Here is a 23,943-nt window from a genome sequence, read left to right as displayed (position 1 = left end):
CCCCCGAACCCCCCAGACCCCCACCACGTGTAAATAGAATAGAATAGAACTAGAGCAAATCAAACAAACATGAAACCACTGACATGAGAGAAACCAAATCAAATACTTAAAATAGAGCTTTCTTTTTTTATCATTCAAAATGGAAACAGCCCTTGATTGGATGTGGAGTTATGAAGATGTATTGTTTTCTTTTATGGTATCTTTATGGTATTTTATTATTTTTATTATGTCCTTTGATCTTAATTCATAAATGAGTTGTATCATCGCAGACAGAAACAATTTCACCATCATATAACTTGTTTATTAACTCTTTATTTACTCATGCAGATGGGGATTTGTCACCCTTTTATTTTATTTTACCCATCTAACACCGTTTATTCAAATGTCCCAACAACATGTGAGACATTGGAGAAACCAAAGTACTGTAGGGTAGCACATATATTTTTGCAGTTTATTTCTACACAATTCAAATTAACAACACAGTTAAATCTAAATAACAGAAACACACGTTTGTTGAGCTAATATCAGTTAACTAGCTAAAAAGGCCATTGATAATTGTTCATTTCATTACATCTTTTAGAATCTTTTTGACCTTACATCTGGCCAGTCAGGTCTGTTAGATGTAAATCTGACAGCATCACTAGTCCTTGAAGGCAGCAGAGGTGAAAAGTACATTTACTCATGCAGCACACAGAACTAGAATACAACTTTGAGGTACTTGTACTTTTCTCGAGTACATGATATTTTGCTACTGTACACTCATATACTTCACAATAATTATTTGACAAATATATTTAAAGTTACTTTGGTAGCATTCCTTTGAGATTTGACAACATATAGGACCAAGACCAACAACAATATACATAGCAATAAAACTCAAACTAGGACATATATCTGTTATAATGAGGGCTGCAATAACCAGTTAATGTGACAGTTTATGAGTACTCGTTTGGCCAATAAAAGGTTTAAAAACTGCAATTTAAAAAAAGCTCCTCACACAGTTTATATGATGCTTTAAACTCTATAGTTTTTTAAAAAACAGTCGAAATTGGGTGATATTCAATTTACAGTGAAATAAAACTCAGTAAATACAACAAATCATACTGGAAATGCAGAAATTGTACAATATATGGTGTGGTAAATTTATAAATTTTCTGTCACCTGACTAACCTATTCACCAACTCATTATTTCAGTCTTATTAACATTGATATAGTTTTAAAGGAAAGTTCAGGGTGATACAAATTTGATTGCAAGACACTAACTTGTAATGGGGCCTTTTCATAAAGCAGCGGTTGTGCTCCCCACTGCTGGAGGGCAGGATCAGAGAATGCAGTGAACAATAAGACACTCCCACTCTGTCGGGGACTGTGGACGTCCAGCAGGTGTCGCTGCCAACAGACTGGTAAAAGCCCATGCCTCGCTGACAGCAGCAACACAGTGTGGGTGTCTGGCTGTCACCCAGGGGCCCTGTGTCAACAGCAGAGGGAAGAAGAAGAGACCAAGAGGAGGAAACCAGAAAGTAACACTGCTGCAGAAATGGACCTGCGGTCTGAGCTGCTCAAGTCCATTTGGTACGGCTTCACGGCCCTGGATCTGGAGAAGAGCGGTAAGGTGTCCAAGTCTCAGCTAAAGGTGAGTGGAGGGTCCTCTACCTGGATGGTGGGACTTCAGTCATTTTTCTTTTCTAATCTGAGAAGCCACTAACTTTTTTACCCCGCTGCCTCATTTCCTCCCTCAATTCATATTCAATCATGTGGGCTCACTCAGAGGAAGATGAAGTGAAGATATTTGAAGTGCTCAGCAAACTAACTGTCACAAATGCATTTCTTACTTACGTCTTTGTAACATTTGATCCTGTGCTACAGGAAATAAGGGTGTATATCATCGGATGTTACTTATCAACAATATTTCCTGTGTGAAACAAACCGATTTAAAGCACATTCTGTTCAACAAGGAACAAATTTGTTCCCTATATTTCTAGTAAAATGCTGTCACTGCTGACAGAGGACACAATATGCACCTCTGTCTGGCAGGAGCACGAGAGTAACAGTTTGCTCTCAGTTTGTATATGAATGGGAGCCCTCATCTCCAAGCTGTGCTCGCACTGGGCCTCGATGTACCAGCTTGTAGTGCAAAGGGTCCTCTGACACTGGACCTGCCCAGAGAACAGCCTGTTGAATAGAGTATGTTCACAACATGAGTCTGTGTATGTCAAAAGAACATTGTTACAGTGAGAGCGAGGACAAAGTGGAAACATGTTGGTGATTGTTGTCTCTTGCTACAGGGCTTCAGTGAGGCAGCTGTATTTTAGTTGATCTCATTGTTATGTCACTTGGTCTTGGTGTGGGCCAGACTCCATTTCCAGCCACCTCCAGGTTCCTGCGATGTGCGGCCGGCCGCTCCTGGCTTGCAGCGGGTCAGCCTCATGACTGGGCTTATCCCCCTCATGCAGGCAGCCTGTGTACAGGCACCATATTCTTAAGACATGCTTGCAGCCGAGCGGTTTGCACGCCATGGCCTTATAACTGACAGATGTTGTAGTGCACAGGAGACGAGATACAGGATGTGGTTATGGCTCAACACACAGAGACTGGTTGTCTGATAAAATGCATCAGATATCTGAGGATGTTGCACACTTTCAGTTTAAAAAGTGTTGCAGCAATAGCAAAGGCCTGATTTTATTGGATAAAATCTCTTTTGGCAAAATAGTTTGAATAGAAGTATTAATTTACAAAATACACTGTATGTAATCACTGAAAAGTACTACTTGCTTACTTACAGTACTTTTTTTTGTAAAATCTTCGATATCGCTCTATATTTTTTAACAAAAGTCACCCAATATTATTCAGCTGTAAACCTCTTTGAGCTGCTCTAACCTAAACAAGTACTTAAACTAATTGAGGGATTTTTTTTTTAATGGTTTTTAAATATGCTATTTGAAATGTTTCCATGCTGTTTCTCTTCAAATATTTTGCATACACACTATTTTGTCAAACTAATCCACGTTAAAACATTGTTGTTGTTTTTTTTTTATATATATGATCCAGTAGAAAATTCACAGCTTCAGCTCCATTCATTTTGTTTCTATAACTTGTTAGATCAGGTTGTCTGAGGAGATATTGGTACTGACATTTCTCCTTAACAAACTCATCTCTCTAAAATAAGCTTTGGCAGTGGTGTAACATCCTATTCATGCCAAAATACTTGATTTGAATTGCCTGCGTTTTACATTTAGCATTTCACGGCAACAGTTTTACAATACGTGTGTCCTGTACATTGTGATTCCTCAGGTTTTGTCCCACAACCTGTGCACAGTCCTGTCTATCCCACATGATCCTGTTGCTTTGGAGGAGCACTTCAGAGATGATGATGATGGTCCTGTGTCCAGTCAGGGTTATATGCCTTATCTCAACAAATACATTCTGGATAAGGTGATAAAAACGCAACCACGTGCTCTTTTTGTTTCATTCTAATTTGAATCGCTCGGAAGTCAAGGACACTGTCTCTGCATTTTGTTGTTGTAGGTTGTGGAAGGATCCTTTATTAAGGAGAGTGTAGACGAGCTCTGTTGGACTCTTACGGCAAAGAAAAACTACCAGACGGACAAAAACAGCAGCACGGTTCTGCCAGAGAGGGATGCTTTCCAACTTTGGTGTCTTTTTAATTTTCTGTCTGAGGACAAGTACCCTCTGGTGATGGTTCCTGATGAGGTAGGTTCAACTAGGATATATTTAAATCTAAAATGTTTTTTTAATGAACTCATTGCGGTTAGAACCACGAAGCAAATCTGATATCTGATTGAAAAATACATATTTTTATTCAGGATAAGAGATATTGCTTTTGTACAGAGTATGAACAGACTGAAAAAAAAGATGACATGAACAATTTTGAAGTCAGAGTTGTTGCTTGTTTCTAAATTTAGTCGCATGAATGTTTCGACTTGCTGTGCTCTGTTGTTGACTGTAAGACTGGAGTTAGCAACAGTGGCCTAAAAAAAAGTTGTTGGGCCTTAAGTGCACCCAGGCTGAAACCTTGTTTCTTGCCATCATGGAACACTGTTTTTTTAAACACAGCCGTGTGGGCTAGTTTCTCACTTGCAAACTCCTTCTGGTTTCCTGTCAAGTGTTTTTCGCAGCTGCTGCCAAGAGAAAGCCCTAAATTTCAAGGGCAGAGTTGTTACTATCATGCTGAGTTAAAGTAAACATGATCCAGTTTTATTTAGGTATTTTAGCTTCACATGCTGACCCTTGTACAGAGAAAACTGTGGTGTAATATTTACCACAGTGATGTAAGAAGTGTGACTATAGTTTAATTGAGAAACAAATGAATACATGTTACTCTATAAAAAGATTTACATTGTAGAATGAGATTTTTGATAGTTCGTATAAAGAAGCAGATTTATTGGGAAAAGCTCACAATTAATAAAGTAAAGTGAAAAAAAATCCATTACACTCAAATTTTGTAAGAGGTTTTAGATTATAGTAAAACAAATATTATCTTTAGTTACATCTTCCCCTGAGTATAATGCAGCAAACACAGATCATTCAATTGAGTCACTTTAAGTTTTCAGTCTCAAGACGTTGGGTTTCTTCTCCTCCTCAGGTGGAGTACCTCCTCAAGAAAGTATGCATGGCCATGAGTATTGAGTTCAACTGTGTTGAATTGGAGGACTTCTTCTCCCAGGACTCAGTGCAGCAGAGTGGCATTACTGTTTGGGTTTTTCTTGAGATGATGAACTCAGGGAAAATTACCAAAGGAATTGAGAAGAGCATAATCAGCATGGCTATAGAGGAAGCGTATAGAGAGATAGTTGGTGATGTCCTCAAAGAGGTAGGTGACCCATCTACCACAAGAAGATAGTTTTTTGGGGTTCCTGACGGGCACGTGTCTCAGGCAGTAACAGTGTGTGTGTTGGTTTGGACGCATGCAGGGATATCTTTGGAAAAAAGGTCAGCTGAGGAGAAACTGGAAGGAGCGCTGGTTCACCTTAAGGCCGAGCAGCTTGTGCTACTACACCGGGGAGGACCGCAAGGACTGCCAGGGCAACATCGCTTTGGATGGGAACTGCTGTGTGGAGGTAAGCAGCCGGAGATGATCATCTCTCAATCGCTCAATTCTTAACACTGGAGGTTTTCTCTTAAATTTGTTCTCAAGAAAGTTCCTACGTAAACTCTGGAGTAATTAACATGACGTGTTCATAACCTGCAGAATTGTCCACACCTTTGTTCCTATATTGATGAATCCCATAATCTCGTAAGTTGAAAGCTTGTGCCAGTCATTCCTAATTAGCATAGATAAATGCCCCCCGTAATGCCCATAAAAGGACATGAGACTGCAGTGCCGTGGTCATACAACGAAATCCCAGAGACTGACAAGAAAGAAACAAAACTAGCTCTTCTCCCCCCCACAGAAAACACTTCACTGAAACGCCACGTCAGTATCTGGCCAATACGTCATGATGACTCACTATTGCATTATGCACGTCTAGCAGCTAGTCTAGCACGCCCACGAACAGAGTCAGGTAAAGCGAGAAGAAAGGCCGACATTTTCTACACGCACTAGAAACAGCTGACCAATCAGAGCGGAGTGGGCTTTATTAGGAGGAGGGGGCCTTAAAGACACAGGAGCTAAAGCCAAGCATTTCAGACAGAGGCTGCAAAGAGGAGCTGCAGCAACGGATGGTATGAGGAAAGTGATGTGTTTTCTGAGAGAGCATTTTCAAGTCGTAACTCAACTTAAAATAATGGACCTGAATATCAGTATAATCCGTTTCCTTTAAGACAGCAGTTAGCAGCCTGGGGGTGGGGACTCCCCAAAGAGGTTGCAGGATGAATCAGAAAGATGACAAACAGATCATTTATTTTTATGACTTCCCTCAACAATGGTTTTTCCTGTGAATTGCTGGAAAGTTCTTCATGATTCAAAAAAAATTTTTCCCAAAAACATAAAATACAACAAAACCTGGACGAATGTGCAACCAGTTATGATGAGTCAGAAGATTCAGTATCAAAATGATTGAGATGTGGAGGAGGGCACAAGTTTATGTTTCACTTTTATTAAAAAACAAAACCCTCTGAAATGCTCTTATGATGACTTAGACCCTTCTTTCTTTCACTGAGTGACAAACTAAAAACCCCACAATCCCACCCTTTCTGAAAACTCCTTTGCCCTGATCATTTTCCTACGGCCCCTAGATATTGCCTCACATATTAGGTATCATAACCCTAAAACTCAGCCCAGAGGTTAGAAACTGAACGTATTCTGAACAGTCAGATAATGATTTCCTCACATATCTCAGAGCTTTTTTAGAGTGGTTGCTCATGCCTGCTTTTGAGTCAATTATTAGCCCAGCAATGCCACATTGAACAAAACTGAGTACTGACAAACAAACATCTGGTCAAGTTCTGCCTTTTTTACCGCACACTGCTACACACTACATCTGTTACTCTAAAGGAAAACAAAGAATCATCTGAAATCATGCTTTATTATAGGAAGTAGACGATGATCAAATATTGTTTGGTCGTTCAAAATGGATCAAAAACCTCCTTTTCCCAGTGAGTTGACAGTTTTTTTTCTCTTCACCACAGTATATGTAAGAAATGGTCACAACAAATCTAAAAAAGAAAATCAATACATGATCACACAATCTTTATTGATATAGTGACTGTTTCCCTTGTTGAACAGGTGCTGCAGGACAGAGATGGGAAGAGATGCATGTTTTGTCTTAAAACCCTCTCCAAGACGTATGAGATGAGCGCCTCAGACACCAGACAGAGGCAGGAGTGGACAACAGGTCAGAAGACACTGATATAAATCACTGATCCACCTTTGATATGATGAAACTAAACATTATTTCTACTGCAGCCATTCAAACAGCTATCAGGCTGCATGTGGAGGGGAAAAAGTCCCTCCACAAAGATTTGAAGATGAAGCGGCGCGAACAGCGTGAGCAGCGTGAGAGGAGACGACAGTCCAAAGAGGAGGAGCTGCAGAGGCTACGGGCCCTGCAGGAGGAACGGGAGCGTAAGCTGGTGGAGCTGGAGCTCCTGAAGGAGGCACAAAAGCAGGCTCAGGCCCTCCTGCAGCAGGACGAGCAGAGGAGGCGCCAGCAGCATGAGCAGCTCCAGCAGGCCCTGGAGGTCCAGCTGAAAGAGGCTGAGGAGGTGAGTGTGGGGGCAAAGAAGGAAAATTAAAGAGTTTGAATTCAGATGAAGAAATATGTGAATAATCATCCGTCTGTGTCTCAAGGCTCGCGTCAGTATGCAGGCAGAGATGGTTCTGAAGGAGGAGGAGGCCGAGAAGCAGAGGAAGAGAATCAAGGAGCTGGAGGAGATGCAGAAGCGCTTGGAAGAGGCGCTGCAGCAGGAGATCAAGGCCAGGCTGGATGAGGAGGCCTTCCGCTATGCTCAAGCAGGGTAGAGTGTAGCTGCCGTGCACTCATTTCCGCCAAACACTTTCACAGATGCACGATAAGAAGTCATTTGTTTAGGTTTCGAGCTTGAAAACGACGAGCTATTAGCTGTTAGCGGGTAGTCAAGAGTGCAGATTGTTGATCTTCAGCTCAGCTGCTGAAAAGAGTTCACGTCGTGTTGTGTTCGTGAGGAAGTTGAGCTGTCGATGGAGGAAGTTCTAAAATGTTGTCATCAGTCAGATCGGTTGTATTGCTGTTTCTGTACTCTCATCCTTTTCAAGTTAAAGCACTCTGAGAAATGTATCCGATAAATCTGCCAAACACCTTACATCAGGTTCTGTGCATCTTCTCTCCCTCTGCCTGAAACATTACATTAATATAACAGCTTGGTGTCAATTATAAATTCTTGAAAATACCATGTTTCCTGTTCTCTGTTGTGTCCAGATTACTGGCTGAGGAGGAGGATAAAATGAAGGCACTGATGAACCTGCAGGAGGAACAGGAGGAGTACATCCTGAAGACGCAGAGGGAGAAGCAGGAGCTCAAGCAGGAAATGGAGGTCAAGTCTCAAGCCCTGGAGGAGGCGCAGAGGCAGCTTGAAGAGGTCCGGGCCAACCGGCACAGGGTTGACCAGGATGTAGTGGTAAGCAAAAAAACTAAAACCTCGCTGATTTCATATTAATGAGAAGAACTACATTTATCTCCTTTATCTTATTTATTGGAGGAGATGTCAGCTTGCTCGTATGAAACAGAAGTTTTCATGGGTTTTTCTCCGACAGGCTGCGCAGAGGAAACTTCGCCTGGCGAGCACCAACGTCAAACACTGGAATGTCCAGATGAACAGACTGATGCGGCCGATTGGACCAGGAGGTACGTGTCCCCTATGCAGGACCAGATGGTGCAATATGAAACAGGACTTTAAAGATTTCATCCGTTACATCCTTATATTAGATTAGGGATTGTTTGTGAATATTCTACTGTCTGTCTCTGTCTTGATTTTATGCCCCCTGTACTATTGGGCACTATCGCCATTATTGATAGGGTGGTTAGGATAGAGTTTTTTGCAAACTTTGCAGACTTACATCTGATTTCATTTGTCCCCTTTAAACTGTTTCTGACGTGTTCTGCTGTCACTCTCCTTGGTTTTAGAGAAAAGGCCGTCGTTAGGAAGCTCTTTCTCAGCCTTCCAGATCCCGACGCAGAGAGATCCCGGGCTGCGTCTCAGAAAGAGATCGGACTCGGAGGGTCAGGACGAGGAGAGCAAAGAAAACGTCGTCAGAGCTGGGTGTGATCTAGAAAAACGCCACTCCCATGCCTCTAATGGAGACATGGACATCCCCTGAAAATCATCAATCAGAGAGAGGCTGCCCGGCTCACATCTGGTCACACTGTGAGGGTTTCTGACGGGAAGGCCAAGAGGCTGAGGGTTGTCTAATATGTGAAGACTGTGGGACATTTACACTTAAAACCGAATTTAGAGAACTACCATTAGATGTGGAATTTACTGACCTCATTTCACAGCTTAACACATTTTAGTGAGAAATTGGATTTGCAATATTTCCAGCTCATCTAAGTGCGAACTGCGTGAGGCCTGTTCTGGACATGAACCATACAGTACGTCAGTGCAGAGAAAATGAGCTGTAAGAGATGCTGAAAGTACAAGGTTCATGTTTCATTAATAATACCTACACACATAAAGCTCATTTGTTCAGCTCTCTAATATAACCATTTGTTAACTTTACATATTTGTTGGGGATACGTGGTGTGGTTCGCCTTTTTTGACGCTTTTCCTGATATTTGTGAAAAGTTCGTTCAGTATTATGAGTTTCAGTCGCGTGTATCACTCCTCATAAAACAGGAAAGAGAAAGAGAGAGGGGGGAAGAGAGAGATTCAAGTTGAACTTCCTGTTTCGACTGTTTAACACAACTGTAAATAAAAGAGTGAATTAATGCCCTAACCAGATTTCTGGAGTGATCTTCCCTGGGTTTAATGATTAATGATGTGTGACATGCAACTCAATACACTTTAATCCTCACTTTCATGACATTTGCATACATTACAAGATGAATAGCTGAAATAAATGAGCTATTGTTAAGGGGTAGTGTGAATCATAAAACAGTAATAAAATCAGTTCCAAAGACCACACAGTGTGGAAGTAGTTAAAGCCCACAATGCTGAATGAGCAAACCACATGCTTAAGTTTGAATTTGAGTCCTCATTCGTTCAAAGTGGAAATGTGTCATCGCTGACTAACGTGACGCCTCTAACTGGTAAAACCTTTGGCTCGGGTGAACAGGGACATCCCCTGACAGACTGTGCAAACTGCACGTAGACTGGAATGATGCTAATCAGCCATAACTTTAAAAACAGCCATATTGATCTCTCAGTATTAACAATCTTTATTTTTCTTTTTGGCCATTATATACAAGATGGTAATTTTTCTTAACAAAACTTTATCCTCATTACATTTCTTGAAGTTTCACAAATAAAGATAAATAGGTATTAGCCAGTAAATAAAAATGTATTATAAAAAACACAAATGTAAGAAAGCTATATAGCTTACACAGCCATACTACTGTCAAGAGTGTAAACTAGGTATATCAGTGGATAACATCTTTTCTCAATGTTTCTCTTTCTAAAAGCTCCAGGGAACGTCCGCTTTGCATTCATTTCATTTGTTTATACTGTTTTTTATTAGTTTTTGTTTTTATGCATTTTTACTGCCTTGTCTGGTTTTTAATTTGACATTTTTTTGACATTTTTTGTTTTTATTTCTTCTTGTTAAGCACTTTGTAACATTGTTAAGAAAAGTGTGATATAAATAAATTATATTATAATTATTAGTAGTAGTAGCATTTGTTGTATTATTACATTTTGAATGTCATCAATCACCTCTCATTTTAATTTTGTGAAATGCAACGCCACATTTAACAACAATGTCAGGAATAAACATCTACTGTGTATAAATGTACACATTACGGACCATATACATAAAAGCGAAACAGTATAAACTTGGTAAAGATGTTTTGTCAGCGCTGTAATATTGCTCCACATTAGACTGAAGTGGCCACTGACACATGATGCAATGTTCAGTAATGTTGTAAAACTGTTATGTTGAGAGGTCTGAAACCAGCCTACAGGACTAAATCAGGCACATTTTCGTGTTGGATGTAAGTGTGCATGTTAATAAATGTGCATTGTTGCAAATAAATAATCAGAAACTAAAGCTGCACGTGAGCATGGCCAGGATTTTGCATGGCCATGTGTCAGTGGTGGGCCTCGTACTTCAGAATCCCAATCAGCTACAGTATATTGACATAGTCTGTATATTTGCACACACAAAGAATATCTCAGTGTACTCACACACAGTACCAATAACAATGTCCAGTAAGATACTGCTGAACACTGACAAGGACAACAAAGCCGAGTGATGATAAGTAAAGATAAACATATGATAGGCAAGCAAGTAGGAGAGAAATAAGTATCAAGTACTACAATAAATGGACAATGCATATGTCCATATACATATAAATAACAGCCCCTGGAGGTTGTTTACAAGGATTACAAGTGGTGCAGATGTGTAGAAGACAATATTGAATGGATAATGCCATAAGTTATCTTCAGTGTTACACAGCTTACTTTTAGCCTGTTTGAAGTATAGGTGGTGGGGTGATATACACATGTTACTGCACAGGGTGAATTTTAAAGTAATATAAATGTGATTTCTACTTTTATGCTGTTGAAGAAAAGAGAAGAAAAAAAAACACACACATCCAGATAAACAACAACAGAGACCTTGACTCCTCAGCCAGAGAGCTGCTGGATGAAGGCTCTGGGTTGGTTGTGCTGAGGTTTTGTGGTAGTGTGCGTGTGTGTTTGTGTGTGTGTTGTAGGGACGGGGGGGCGCTGTGTCCTGGCATGTGACGAGGAGGAGGAGAGGGGGCAGTGAGGCAGAGCAGAGCAGACTCAGTCAAAACTAGGAGTCGCAGAGGGATTATCAGTCAACTAGACTCGTGTGCATGTGATATGGAAGCCAGCAGCACCCGTGTCCGGACTGTCTCTCCCTCCCCCGGGGCTCGGTGATGTGTCAGCTCGGCCGCTCCGCGAAGGCCCGGGGATCGGTGTAAGTTTATGTTAGCACTCGGGCTAGCTGATTAGCTCCCCGCCGCTAGCTCCCTCACTCCCGCTGGCTACTTCTTCACAACTTGTCAACAGCCGATCGATCCTGGACCTGGCCCGGGCCACTCAGGGGACCCGTCCATCCTAGACCCCCGGCAGTTCCCCCGCACCGAGAACTCTTCTGAACCCTCAGCACCACAGGGAGAGGTAAGCTAAGCTGGCCAGCCCGCTAACGTGTATTAAAGGGGAATGTGGGTCAGCCACGCTAACAGCTAGTGGTAGTCAACATCCAAGGTTAGTAGCTAACTAGCACCGTGAGCTAGCCGCGCCGCACTCCTCGACGGTCGGAGCCGCTCACTTTAAAACGGTTCGTGTTGTTTTCACAGTCGGGGGAAAAGTTTGACTTCAGCCGCGGCTTTAAGGCGACTGTCCCCTCATTTCTCTGCTTGTATCAAGTTATAGAGACTCATTGAGTTCACTGTAATGTTGCAGAAATCCCCTGGAACCAGTGTGACAGGTTGTCTGCTGGATGACAAGTCCCAACAGTCCCAAACCTCAACTGCTTTCCTTCCTTCTCTTTCCCCTAAAATGTCTCAAACTCTGTTTACTTTGTCCTCCTCTTTGGTTCATCGTGGAGGTATCGATCCTGAAAGTGTTCATCGTGACTTTAAAGTGGAACTACTGTGGATGTTGGTCAGGGCACAGCTACATTCATGGACGGATTAATCCGCTAGGGGCAAAAAAAATAAAAAAAAGTCACCCCCCACCCCCAAAGCCCTTTCCTCCACCAGCGATCAACAGCGCTCAGTGTGTACACAGTGCGAGCACACTGTCCCCTTAAAGCACTCACCAAGTACACAGTGCACCCTACCATGGAGCTGAGGCAAACAATAATACAGATGTCTGCAAGCTGCACAGGACACAAAGTTTACTTTATAAGATAGTGGAGGACACACTGAAATGTTTGAAATGCAACCATGTTGCACCAAAGGAATGCCCAGGGAGGGAATCGTGTATCGTGTGGTCTCTGTATTTCAGTAGAACTGTGGCTCTTATTTGTCTCCAGGCCTGTTTTTTGAAAAAGTTTGGTAAAAGCCTCATATTCTGATTAGAAACGTAGAGCGGCTGATTTGAGGATATTTGTTTGTGGATTGTATAAATGGCTTTATTTTATTTAACCAAGAAGTTTCTTGAGATAGATTATTTAGTTTTTCAATGCAATGCCTCATGAAATCAGTGTTTCTAGTAGGGCCGGGGCAATAAAGTAATATCAATAATCATTGCAATATAATTTTTATCTAAAGTAATGTGACAAAAGTTCAATATATATGGACGTATTGCTTATGCATTGTGCACAGTGAGGAGGTATAACAGATTATGATAGAATAGGGAGAAACGCCTTTATTGTCATTGTGCAAGAGAAACAACTACAACAAATTTAGAGGTGCAACCTCTGAAAAAAGTGATAACAAGTTTAAAATCCAACAATAGACACCACTAATATATATATGAAACTAATACATACTTTAAAGTAGAAGAGTTGTTCCCTATTAGTTATTGCACAGAATGGATATAAATCAATGAGCAGGTGGTGAAGCTATTGGCTTTATTTATTTTTTTATGCAATTTATTGACAGATAGTCTGGAAAAAGCACCACATTATGATATATATCAAGCACGTCATTTGAAATGACATAATACTACAACACAAGTTGTTTTTCATATCACACTCCCTGGATCAATAAGATGTGGGAGGTTTAGTTCAGGGTCCTTATTGGTCAGGCACCCATGCTTGTCTGTAGCACTTGCCTCACGGTTAATCCACAGCAAGTCGGTATCATGTCATAAGCCTATTACCATCAAGAACATCCCCTGACTCCTCAAATGCAACCAGTAGTACTTGACTGTCTTAGGAAAGGACACCTAAATAAAGAAGATGTGAAACAAGTTACAAGGGATAAAACTCAATAGTTGTTTTTGTTAATTTAATATTGCTTGTTTAAAACAAATGTATCTACTCTTTAATAGTGGAGCTATGATGGCAACGTGACAAGAGGGGAGCCGCTGAGTCAGCTTCAACAGGAACCATGGAAGGGTTTCAGCCAACTGTTACGGAGCAGCATGACGGGGTGAACGGTTACTGCGAGCCCAAATCCCCCCAGGACGCCGCCGATGTCAGGTGGACGTCCCCGAAGAGAGAGTCTGGTGGTTCGGACAGCTGTGGGGGGGCAAGTGTGTCAGAACTGACAGACGTGCAAGAGTTGAAGGCCAGGGAAAGTGAGGATGAGGAGGACAGGGTGAAGAAGGAGAGAGTCCCTGTCTCTAAAGGCCTGAAAGGGGACCAGAAGAGCAAAGAGAAGGAGCATCTGGATCAGGAAAAGAACAATCACAGCAAGCAAAACAGCAGTGGAGCATCCAGCTACACAGGTAAACTCTTTTTTTGGGCATGTTTTAAACTGGAATATTACATATTTTGATTGCAAGGGCATTTTTTAAGCCTTAATATTTATGCACCTTTCGTTCAGACCTGTCCCATACCTCGTCCCCCTCGCTGTCAGAGCAGCTGCGTCTTGGCCGCGAGGACAGCACAGGGGCAGGGATCAGTGTGGAGTGTAAGGTCTGTGGGGACAAGGCCTCAGGCTTCCACTATGGCGTGCACGCCTGTGAGGGTTGCAAGGTAAAGCATTTTTTGTTTATCAGGTCAGAATAGCTTTATGAGGTTATACATTGTGATAATGCAGGTTTTTGTCCAATATCAGTGGCTGAACCAGTTGAGTTGTTTCTCACTCAGGGCTTTTTCCGGCGAACCGTGAGGATGAAACTGGAGTATGATCGCTGCGAGCGTTCCTGCAAGATTCTGAAGAAGAATCGCAACAAGTGCCAATATTGTCGCTTCCAGAAGTGCCTGTCTTTGGGAATGTCCCATGATGGTGAGAGCAAATTTTGAAAATCAACTTAACTTCATGAATCAGGTCAATTTATTGATAGATTTTTTACAAATGCAAGAAAATGTTATGATCTGATTTGGGCTTCAAAGAGCTTTATATAACATGAATTGTGTGCACGCTGTTAGTTGACAGTTGGGTCTAGAGTTTCCCTGGTCTCGTTTAGGTGATGGAGAATCCACAAGAATTTAACCAAGATGTATATGCACAAAAGAAAGACACTCCTGAAACATCCACTCAAAAATATAACCAGCATGTGTGTGTGTTTGCTTAGCGATCCGATACGGACGTATGCCTGAGGCGGAGAGGAAGAAGCTGGTGGCTGGCCTGCTTGCAGAGGAACTGAATGTTAGCAAACCAGGTGGCTCTGACTTGAAGACCTTGGCCAAACAAGTCAACGCAGCCTACCTGAAGAACCTCAGTATGACCAAGAAGAGGGCCCGCAGCATCCTGACAGGCAAAACCAGCAGCACCTCGGTACGTTCCAGTCTTAAAACACTCATCCTGACATGGCCAGGCGGGTTTTACAAATTTAATGATTAACTCTCAGTGATACATTGTTTAGCAACGTAAGCATAGTCAAATATTTTCAGTCACTCTTACTACAAAGTACTTGTTTATACATATTCCAATTATGTATTGTGATAATCCTCGATACCCTACCCTTCCAGATATCATACCAAGTAAACACTAGCTCTAAGCCTATGCAGTTACAGATGTTCATTTAAGAGAAATGTATGTTTGCCGACCTTTCAGCCGTTTGTTATCTACGATGTGGACACACTCTGGAAGGCAGAGAGTGGTTTGGTGTGGAGCCAGTTACTTCCAGGTGCGCCCCTGACCAAGGAGATCGGGGTCCATGTGTTCTACCGCTGTCAGTGTACTACGGTGGAGACTGTGCGAGAGCTCACAGAGTTTGCCAAGTCCATTCCAGGGTTTGTGGACCTCTATCTTAATGACCAGGTGAGTCACTTCCTCCTCAGTGTGCAATACAATAACATAATTTTAAAGTGTGACTATTTAGGAAGATGCTAATGTTTAATTGTGTGTGTGTGTGTGTGTGTGCTTTCTGCAGGTGACTTTGCTAAAGTATGGCGTACATGAGGCTATTTTTGCCATGCTGCCGTCTCTCATGAACAAAGATGGACTGTTGGTGGCCAACGGTAAAGGCTTCGTCACCAGGGAGTTCCTGCGAAGCCTAAGAAAGCCCTTCAGTGAGATCATGGAGCCCAAATTTGAGTTTGCTGTCAAATTTAATGCTCTGGAGCTGGATGACAGTGACCTGGCCCTGTTTGTTGCTGCCATTATTCTCTGTGGAGGTGAGACTGAGGGGTTTTCCTGTGTCGTATGAAGAATGTCATATTTGCTTGTTGTTATATTCAGGATATCTGCAGGTCTTCAAAAGTCTTAAAAGGCTCAGAATTGAGCCTCCTCATAAAAAAGACCTTAAAAGGGTTCACAGTCTTACATTTTTATTTTCTAAAGTCTGCCATAGGCAGTAATGTTAGTTAGTTTTAAAATGCTTTAAAATGCTTTAAAATGCCTGTCAGGAGATAAACTAAATGTTGGATATTTTAAACAGGTTAAAATCATTTTTGTGGAGTTCTAGTTAATACCATCAGACCCATAGAAGAAAGTGTTCATTCTGTCAGCTGTTTTTTTTATTTACACTACGGCTACCTGTAACCGTTGCAATAGTGCTACTGCTATGAAGCTTTTTATCTCATAACGGACCATTTAGGCAAAAACATTAACTCAAATTCATAAATAACTTGTATTTATTTAACCCTTCCATTCATTTACTGTTAGTAATGTCAGTTCCAGGTTACATTAATTCAATTTATTTTATCATTAAGAATTCTTGTGATCCAGTTTACTACTACTGAAAAATGTGACATCATAAATAACTCTGGGCCATATTGTCTGTAGTGGTTTCCCATCATACATTCTTACTTTGGTCGGTTTGATTGTGAAACGGGTATTGACAGGGACTTAATGATTGCTTTTGCTTTGTGAAAGTTGTGACTCCTCATCAGCTCTTTTTCGGTCCTGTCTCATTCTTTCAGATCGTCCCGGGCTAATGAACGTGAAGCAGGTGGAGCAGAGTCAGGACAACATCCTCCAGGCTCTGGACCTCCATCTCCAAGCAAACCACTCTGACTCCGCCTACCTCTTCCCCAAGCTGCTGCAGAAGATGGCCGACCTCCGTCAGCTGGTTACTGAGAACGCTCTGCTTGTCCAAAAGATTAAAAAGACTGAGTCGGAGACCTCGCTCCATCCTTTACTACAGGAGATCTACAAAGACATGTATTAGTGTTCTTCAGCACAGACTTCTTTCAGCAATACTGTTACAGACTAAAATTTGACATTTTAAATAATACACTGCATTCAGTACAAGCACTGTTCCACATTCTTGGATTTTATCTTGTGCAGATGAGACAACGTCGAATGGTAGAGTTAACACAATCAGCAAAGTCTTCAATATGTCAGCGTTACCTTCTTCACAGTAACGCATGTGCGTGTGCGTGCGCGAGAGATAGAGAGAGATGAACATCTGGAATCATTTGCTGCAAGTCCAAGTTTCCCACAACGGTCACTTAACAGAGAGAATGATATGTTTTCTCACCGAGGCTGCTCCTATTTCATCCTAATAGCAAAAGCTGACCCCAGAGCCGTGTCTAGAGAGAGAGCTTCTCCTCGCTCACCGCGGCTCTGAGCTTTGCCGTAAAGGGAAAGCATTTCATGTTCTTTCACCAATGGCTCAGTTGCAATGAAAAGAGCCGTCAGTTTGTACTTTGCAGAGTTTCTTACGATGCCAATGTCTTTGGTTAGAGTGATTGTCGCCTGACTTTGGGTGAAACTGAAGATGCACAAATTGGTTTAATGTTTACATCGTTCTCATCATCAATGACTTCTTCCTTTGCCATTTGGTTAATCGAACACAAACTGGGCTGGCTCCAGCAGTGTAGAGCTCTCTCATTGCAGCTGTCTGTGCAATACAATTTCCATTTATTTCAATAAATGTGGAGATCCAAGTTCTTTTAGCTTTTGTCTTAAAGCCATCTACCCAAGTGGTAACTAATGGACTGTGCTGCACAGATTTACTTTCCGAAGCTGACACTACAAACCCATGATCCGCTGAAGTACAAGGGACAACATGTTTTTCTTTTTTTTTTCTTTTCTTTTTTTCTCAAACATGCAAGCTATCATAAACTTGCTGTTTCAAGGTTTTTGTTAGTTCATTTGTAATTCTGTTACTAATTATTTGTAATTGTTGATCATACTTGTAAGGACAAAACCTGAATTATCATCTTTGTTTTATGTATTAAGTATATGTCTTATTTCATTTTACATGCCTGCCTATTTAGTTTAGGTTGTACCAAATATATCATTAAGCATACCAACACATTTTTTTTCTCCTTGATGAGGAACATGGATTTGACGCCTTAGCAGGATTGACCTTAAACCAGCATATTGTTCTGTGATATCATTATTGGTAAAAAAAACAAAACAAATTGACGATAAGAAATCCATCAGCATCTAGTAAAGTATGATTTGTTTCTGTTCACCTAAGATTTACAAACAGTTCTAGATTACGACCCTGTCTGTGTCCAGTCTGGTTTGTCTTGTTAGGAGAGGCACAAAGTGTAACAGCCTTACAAAACTGTTGCCAGGATTCATACGTTTCTGTTTTTCCCCCCATATTTTGTCGGACTTATTTTTTCAATGTACTTATTCTGAGTGGACTCAAGTACGTCAGCCGCGGTGCACACAGACTCCACCTTCAGACGCCTCTCCCTGTGCTCTTATTCTGTCCTGATCCCTATATCTACCTCTAATGTATGATCTGTGATGACATTCTTCCACTTGTCTCATCCAATAGCTGACAATTTTCTAATGACATTTTTTTTTTTTTGCCTTAATTCCTGCTTTTTTGGTACACGTTGCGAAATTGATTTTATTGGCTGATGTGGATGGATAAAAAATGAGAAAGTACACCAAAAAAAGTGGTAAGCTACCTCTATGTCTGTGTAAGTGATGGATGGAACAGATGTGTTGAAGTGTGAATACTTGAAATGATTTTCGTCCTTATCGTCACATGTAACCTACCTGCAGATGTAGTCTAGTTTACAACCAACTTATAAACTTGATTAGAAACACTGATTTTTTTTTCCTCTCCACTTTTCTGTGAAGATCGTGGTATCTTCAGAAGTTGTTAACAAGTGCACGTAGGCGACTGGACGTGCTTGTGTTTCTTGAAGACTTTTCACCTCTCATCCAAGAGGCTTCTTCTGGTCTAACTGAGTGATGGGAATACTAAGTTCCCTCCCCAGACAGCTCAGCACCCAACCACATTCAAACTGTGGCGGCTGTGGTTCAGGGGTTAGAAGGTCAGTGGTTCGTTCCCAGTCTCCCCTAGTCTACATGCTGAAGTGTTGTTGGGATAGATACTCTTCATCTCATATAGAAAGTGCTGCACATAGATGCACTGTATGAATGCGTGTGTGAATGTAAAACACACTATAAAGCACTTTGAGTGGTCATCAGGAATAGAAAAGCTCCACAGAATATACTGACCATTAAAGGTTCAGTGTGTAGAATTTGATATCGAGAAGTGAAGTTGCATGTTGCAGCTGAATCCCCCTCATCTCACCCTCCCCTTCCCAACATGAAGGAGAACCTGTGGCAGTCTTCAGTTGTCATAAAAACTCAAAGTGTTTAGTTTGTCCAGTTTGAACGACATGACAAAAAACATGTTAACATGAAGTATTTAAATATAAATGACCAATTCTAGGGTAAAGAAAACCACAAATTGTACAATATAGATGAAACACACTCGTGAAAACATCACTAGGATTATTTTATATTCAATTTCTGCCAAAATTCCCATAGACCTAAATCTTACACAATGAACCTTTAACTCCAGCAGTGACCCTAAAGAGTCACACTAGCAGGGTGGGTCTACAACTTACAGGCATCAACAGCCATTCACACCTTGACTCAGAGGACCCCAAAGACCCACTAAGTCGTTGAGGGGGGGGGGGTCAACGAGCTGCCTGATCAACATAAAGACACCCACACAGGTACAGACCCGCAGAGGGGAATCACCTGAAACCCCCCCAGGACTCAAGCAAGTCCAGTTTCCTTCGCACACTTGCAACGACTTCCCCTACTTCATTCAATATGATCACAAAGCCTGTCCGATCCCCACGTGCGATTATTGTAATTCACCCGCCGTCAAATTGCGAGTTTCGTACGTCAGGAGTCACGCACGGACGTCAACGTCACGTTTCTATTGGTTGGTTGCTAAGTAAATTGGCTGATAACTAGACGGTGTGATGGAGTGCGCTGCTGCGGGACGTGCGGGAATCACACGGAGGATGGAGTCTGGTCGCAGTGGAAGCATCTGCAGGTAAGCGGCTCTTTGTCGTGTTTGGAACCCGCACAGTGCTCAAACGGCAGCGGGTTTGTTAAAGAGTCAAATACGTGGTTGTATTGTTTGTTTGTTTGTTAGTTAGTTCCGGTTAGCCTCTTCCACTTTTAAATGCCACCGTGCTGCGTTCAAATGCGTTCGCTACCGCGTAAAAGCGACTATTTTGACGATTAAAACGGTTATTGAAGCAAATGAGACAAGAACACGTCGCTTTTAGTGTTTGTTTTACCTTTTAAAAGACAATGGCAGCGTGTAGAAATATTAATAAACGGGTGGATATGTATCAAGCGTGGATTTTAGGGATAAACTCCACGAAACCGCTTTCTAACTGCCCAGTTGGAAAGTCAGTTACATTCAAAGTTAAACAATTGTGATAAATAAAAAAATACGGTTCACAGCATTTGTTAACACTGTCGGATTTCAAGTCAACAGGTTTGAATTTCCTACTTATTTATAATATAAATACTTATCTAAAACTTTTATTCAAAACTTACCAACTCTCCTGTAGCTGCCTCTATATTTATAGCATTTCTAACCAGGAGCCTTGACTATTCTAAAGACTTGAATTTGCTAAATCACAAGTTTATAGTTAAAAATCCAGGATCCATTTAAAACATGTGTGTAGTTGACCTGACATTGAATGGACCTGCTCTCATCTATTGGGGGGGATGCATGGATAGAAGCATGTCTGGGAACAATTATGATAATCAATTCAATCTTTTCAAGCAAAATGGATGAAACAATTTGGAACATTCTGATTTCAGTCTTGCACATATCAACATTTCCTGATTTTCCTTTTTTCACATCACTGTAAACCAAGCATGGTGCAGGTTTGGATGATTGGGAAATGAAAACAAGTTGTTGGAAATAAAACTTGATGGGATGGGTGTTTTTAAGGTTCCATTGACTAAACCAAATCAAAATATTAATTGAAAATTGAACTCTGAAGATTTTCATTCATCCATGTCATTGTATCTTCTGACGCCACATGGTAGGAATTTACTCCCTTCCATTGTCATTACAGGAGTTTCTTAAGCGGCTCTTGCAGATTTGGTCCAAGGTGTCATTATCGCCATGAGTGGCCAGTCATACCGTCAGCCCAAATATGTAGACACTTTCAGAAAGGTGGATGCTGGTATGGCGATCGCTGCAGGTGAGCTTTTTTTTTTTTTTTATTTCTCAGTTGTGCAGATAATTGGATGAAGAGGATGATTTGCACACAGGTTTGTTTTAATCATTCATTATCATCCAATTCCAGGTTTATCCATATCCTCCAGCCTGTAGCGGATGCAGCTGTTGCAGGCAGAAGGAGTTCGGCGCCTACAGTCTCCTCCTCGCACGTGGCCCACGCTCAGCCTGACAGAAGAAGGTCGGAGCCTGCTCTTCTGCGGGCTGAGGTGACGTCCAGGCAGGAATGCAGCAGATCAGAGGGGATGTTTCATATCTCAGATCCTCGACCCAACACCGGACGTCTGCCAATAAATATTCCTGTGGAACAAGCACAAGGTATTAGATATTTTCATGGATGGACTTGACTATGGTCAGACTTTCTTCACACTTAACTACCTTTTTTACTACTTTTCTCCAGATATTCACTCTCCAACTGCTTCTCGGGAATCGGTCCAAACATCAGATGCTGCTAAAGCGGGGGCATGTGATGGTGGAAATGAGCAGGTTTGTATCTAATTTGCTGTGTTAAGTGTGAGTGCTGTAGATGACGCAGCAGTTTGTTAAACTAACCTGTTGGATTTTACTGATGTCAGTTTTTGGGGGATCAGCAGACTTCTTCCACAGAGACGACAGAGGAGGGGGCTACGGCTGCAGCCTTTGCGAGCCAGGGGGAAGTGGAGGAAGGGGAGTCTTTCCTCAACAGTAAAAACATGACCTGCGGCATCTGCATGGACAAAGTCTACGAAAAAACTGAACTAAGCGACCAACTTTTCGGAATATTGCCAAACTGCAATCACTCCTTCTGTTTACCATGTATACGGACCTGGAGGAAAACAAAAGACTTTGGGCAGGATGTGGTTAAGTAGGTGTATTTAACATTTGAATATTTGTTGAATTGTATCTGATGGCACGACATTAACTCGTCTGAATCAACACTGTTGTTGAATGATTATTCCTCAGGAGCTGCCCACAGTGTCGAGTGAGATCTGCCTTTTACGTGCCAAGCAAATACTGGGTCGACGGAAAGGAAAAGGAAAATGTAATTGCTGCTTTTAAAGAGAAATGCAGGTATGGATCGTTTGTGTTTCAGTGATTCTTGTCAAAAGATTGTTTAAGGATAAATTCTATTTGAGTAGATCACTAGTTGGAAATTAAAACAACATAGCTCTCAGTCATTGATCCTTTACCTCAGTGGTCACCAAACTTTTCAAGCACAAGATCACTTTTTACTTCGAATCTTAAGCCGAGATCTACCACCCGACTATCTTCCCCCAAAAAACCTTAAGAGGGTCACATTTATTATTTTTGTTATTTCTGTTAAAGTTGACTGAAAGGGGGTTGTGGGATGAAACTAATAAACTGGGTATTTATTTATTTTGACATATTGCCAAAATGAGGTGTAGAGTTGAATGCATCATGTAGGATAAACTACTGCTACTGAAGACTCTCCCTCTGCCTCTACACGTTTACAGACAGAAAAGCTGCAGTTACTTTGCACGATACAGATGCTGTCCCTTCAAAACGGAGTGCCTTTATCGACATGATAAACCTTTACGTCGAAGATCATTCCAGGTAAATATACTTCAAACCTGCAGAGTGTTTCTCATGAGTTCTTGTGGTTGTTGGCGTGCATTACATGATATTTTGGTGTTTTTACAGTATCCTACAGAAGATAAAGACGACTTTGTGGGTTTAGCCCTGCTGGATTTTTTCATGGACATGGCCCTCAGTGTTGAGTATGATGATGATAACGATGACGACTTTGAGGCCTATTACACCCTTTTCCCCCCACGTATGGAGTACGGATTCTGAGCTTTTTTTTCATTCTTCTTGTCATTGCCTGAAACCACTGATTGGGGCCTCGTCCTTACACAATCATTGGTCCCAGGAGAACACACAGTTGTGTTCTGACCCTTCTGCCCTCCTTGTTTAAGTATTGAAACAACTTGTGAGTTGCCATTTAGAGGACAAGGGGAAACAACCACGCACCATGGAGTGCCAAGTGTGTTCATGTTATTGATTAGTCAGACTACAGCAGACGATTCAACCACAAGAAGAACTAATCTGTGAAATTAGCTTCTACTGTCTGCTTGAAAGTGAAAATAAGTCGCGTTACCTCTTCATTGCACATAGATCATTGACCCTACCCCCAGATACAAAAAAAGCAACAAAGATTTGTCCCCTCTAATAATTTTGTGTTTAGTCTGTGACTTCCTGATTATTAAGGGTTTACCCTCCCATGGCTGTCGTTCTTCAAATATGTTGCAGATTGTCAAATTCCCCTGAACCGCTCCATGGATTAATACGATTCCTAACCTGTGACCTCTTTGCGAACAATTTGCACCATTTTGATATTTTAATAGTCTTATGTGAATGGAAGTTTTAATCGTCTAAAGATAAAAAGTGTACTGTGCCCCTTCTTCCTGATGTCCACAACCGATAATACCTGTCTCAAGGGGTAGTAACGAAAACCATTTCCTGGTTTTGGCTTGAATACAAATTGTTAAGATTTTATTTCTTTTAAACAAGTTGTACTTGTACACGTAAAATAAAACATTGCTTCACATTGTCTCTCTGAAAAAAGCCTGCTGTTCTCTTGTATTTGTTATTATTATTGATAAATTGGCAAGGTGCTGTTTGCTTGCAAGTAATTGAATTCCAGAAAGTAAGAGTGACAATACACATTCCAAGTGCAAATGCAATTTTAGGATGACATACAGTATCATCGTATTCATGGTCGCAGTCACGAAATGAAGGAAGGTGCAGAGTTTCATTAAAATTATTTTAAGACGAGGGGAAATATGCACAACAGTTTTAAAAATGTGATTTTGAGGAATAAAGAGGAGTTTTAGGTGGTTTAAT

The 23,943-nt window shown here is 41.4% G+C and overlaps 3 protein-coding genes across 7 annotated transcripts; all 3 read left to right on the top strand.

The window, feature by feature from the left end:
- The first annotated feature begins 1,425 nt into the window (after nt 1–1,425).
- LOC117764171 (differentially expressed in FDCP 6 homolog) lies at nt 1,426–9,506 on the top strand. Of its 3 annotated transcripts, XR_004614335.1 has the most exons (13): nt 1,426–1,633; nt 3,292–3,432; nt 3,526–3,711; nt 4,604–4,831; nt 4,932–5,078; nt 6,493–6,555; nt 6,686–6,794; nt 6,866–7,164; nt 7,250–7,416; nt 7,857–8,055; nt 8,192–8,282; nt 8,562–8,985; nt 9,036–9,506. XR_004614335.1 is itself a non-coding variant. In XM_034589742.1 (12 exons), exons 1-12 carry the CDS (start codon nt 1,538–1,540, stop codon nt 8,753–8,755), a joined length of 1,920 nt encoding a protein of 639 aa, XP_034445633.1. In that variant the 5' UTR covers nt 1,426–1,537; the 3' UTR covers nt 8,756–9,506. The 3 variants fall into 3 exon arrangements, 2 of the variants coding, with proteins under 2 accessions (XP_034445633.1, XP_034445634.1); XM_034589742.1 differs by having other exon boundaries at nt 8,562–9,506; XM_034589743.1 differs by lacking the exon at nt 6,493–6,555 and having other exon boundaries at nt 1,427–1,633; nt 8,562–9,506.
- A 1,676-nt stretch (nt 9,507–11,182) lies between these two features.
- Nucleotides 11,183–18,484, top strand: ppardb (peroxisome proliferator-activated receptor delta b). Of its 2 annotated transcripts, XM_034589745.1 has the most exons (9): nt 11,297–11,536; nt 11,629–11,739; nt 13,561–13,959; nt 14,058–14,209; nt 14,324–14,462; nt 14,752–14,954; nt 15,234–15,440; nt 15,553–15,796; nt 16,544–18,484. In XM_034589745.1, exons 3-9 carry the CDS (start codon nt 13,620–13,622, stop codon nt 16,789–16,791), a joined length of 1,533 nt encoding a protein of 510 aa, XP_034445636.1. In that variant the 5' UTR covers nt 11,297–11,536; nt 11,629–11,739; nt 13,561–13,619; the 3' UTR covers nt 16,792–18,484. The 2 variants fall into 2 exon arrangements, with proteins under 2 accessions (XP_034445635.1, XP_034445636.1); XM_034589744.1 differs by having other exon boundaries at nt 11,183–11,739.
- A 1,054-nt stretch (nt 18,485–19,538) lies between these two features.
- On the top strand, nt 19,539–23,667 carry mkrn4 (makorin, ring finger protein, 4). 2 transcript variants are annotated; one of them, XM_034589738.1, is made up of 8 exons: nt 19,539–19,890; nt 20,936–21,064; nt 21,170–21,417; nt 21,500–21,585; nt 21,675–21,943; nt 22,042–22,149; nt 22,554–22,653; nt 22,741–23,667. In XM_034589738.1, exons 1-8 carry the CDS (start codon nt 19,817–19,819, stop codon nt 22,891–22,893), a joined length of 1,167 nt encoding a protein of 388 aa, XP_034445629.1. In that variant the 5' UTR covers nt 19,539–19,816; the 3' UTR covers nt 22,894–23,667. The 2 variants fall into 2 exon arrangements, with proteins under 2 accessions (XP_034445629.1, XP_034445630.1); XM_034589739.1 differs by having other exon boundaries at nt 19,541–19,890; nt 21,690–21,943.
- The last annotated feature ends 276 nt before the right edge of the window (nt 23,668–23,943 follow it).

Source organism: Hippoglossus hippoglossus, chromosome 7 (genome assembly GCF_009819705.1).
Source record: "Hippoglossus hippoglossus isolate fHipHip1 chromosome 7, fHipHip1.pri, whole genome shotgun sequence".
NCBI classification, from domain to species: domain Eukaryota; kingdom Metazoa; phylum Chordata; class Actinopteri; order Pleuronectiformes; family Pleuronectidae; genus Hippoglossus; species Hippoglossus hippoglossus.
This window is presented reverse-complemented; position numbering and strand designations above follow the sequence as displayed.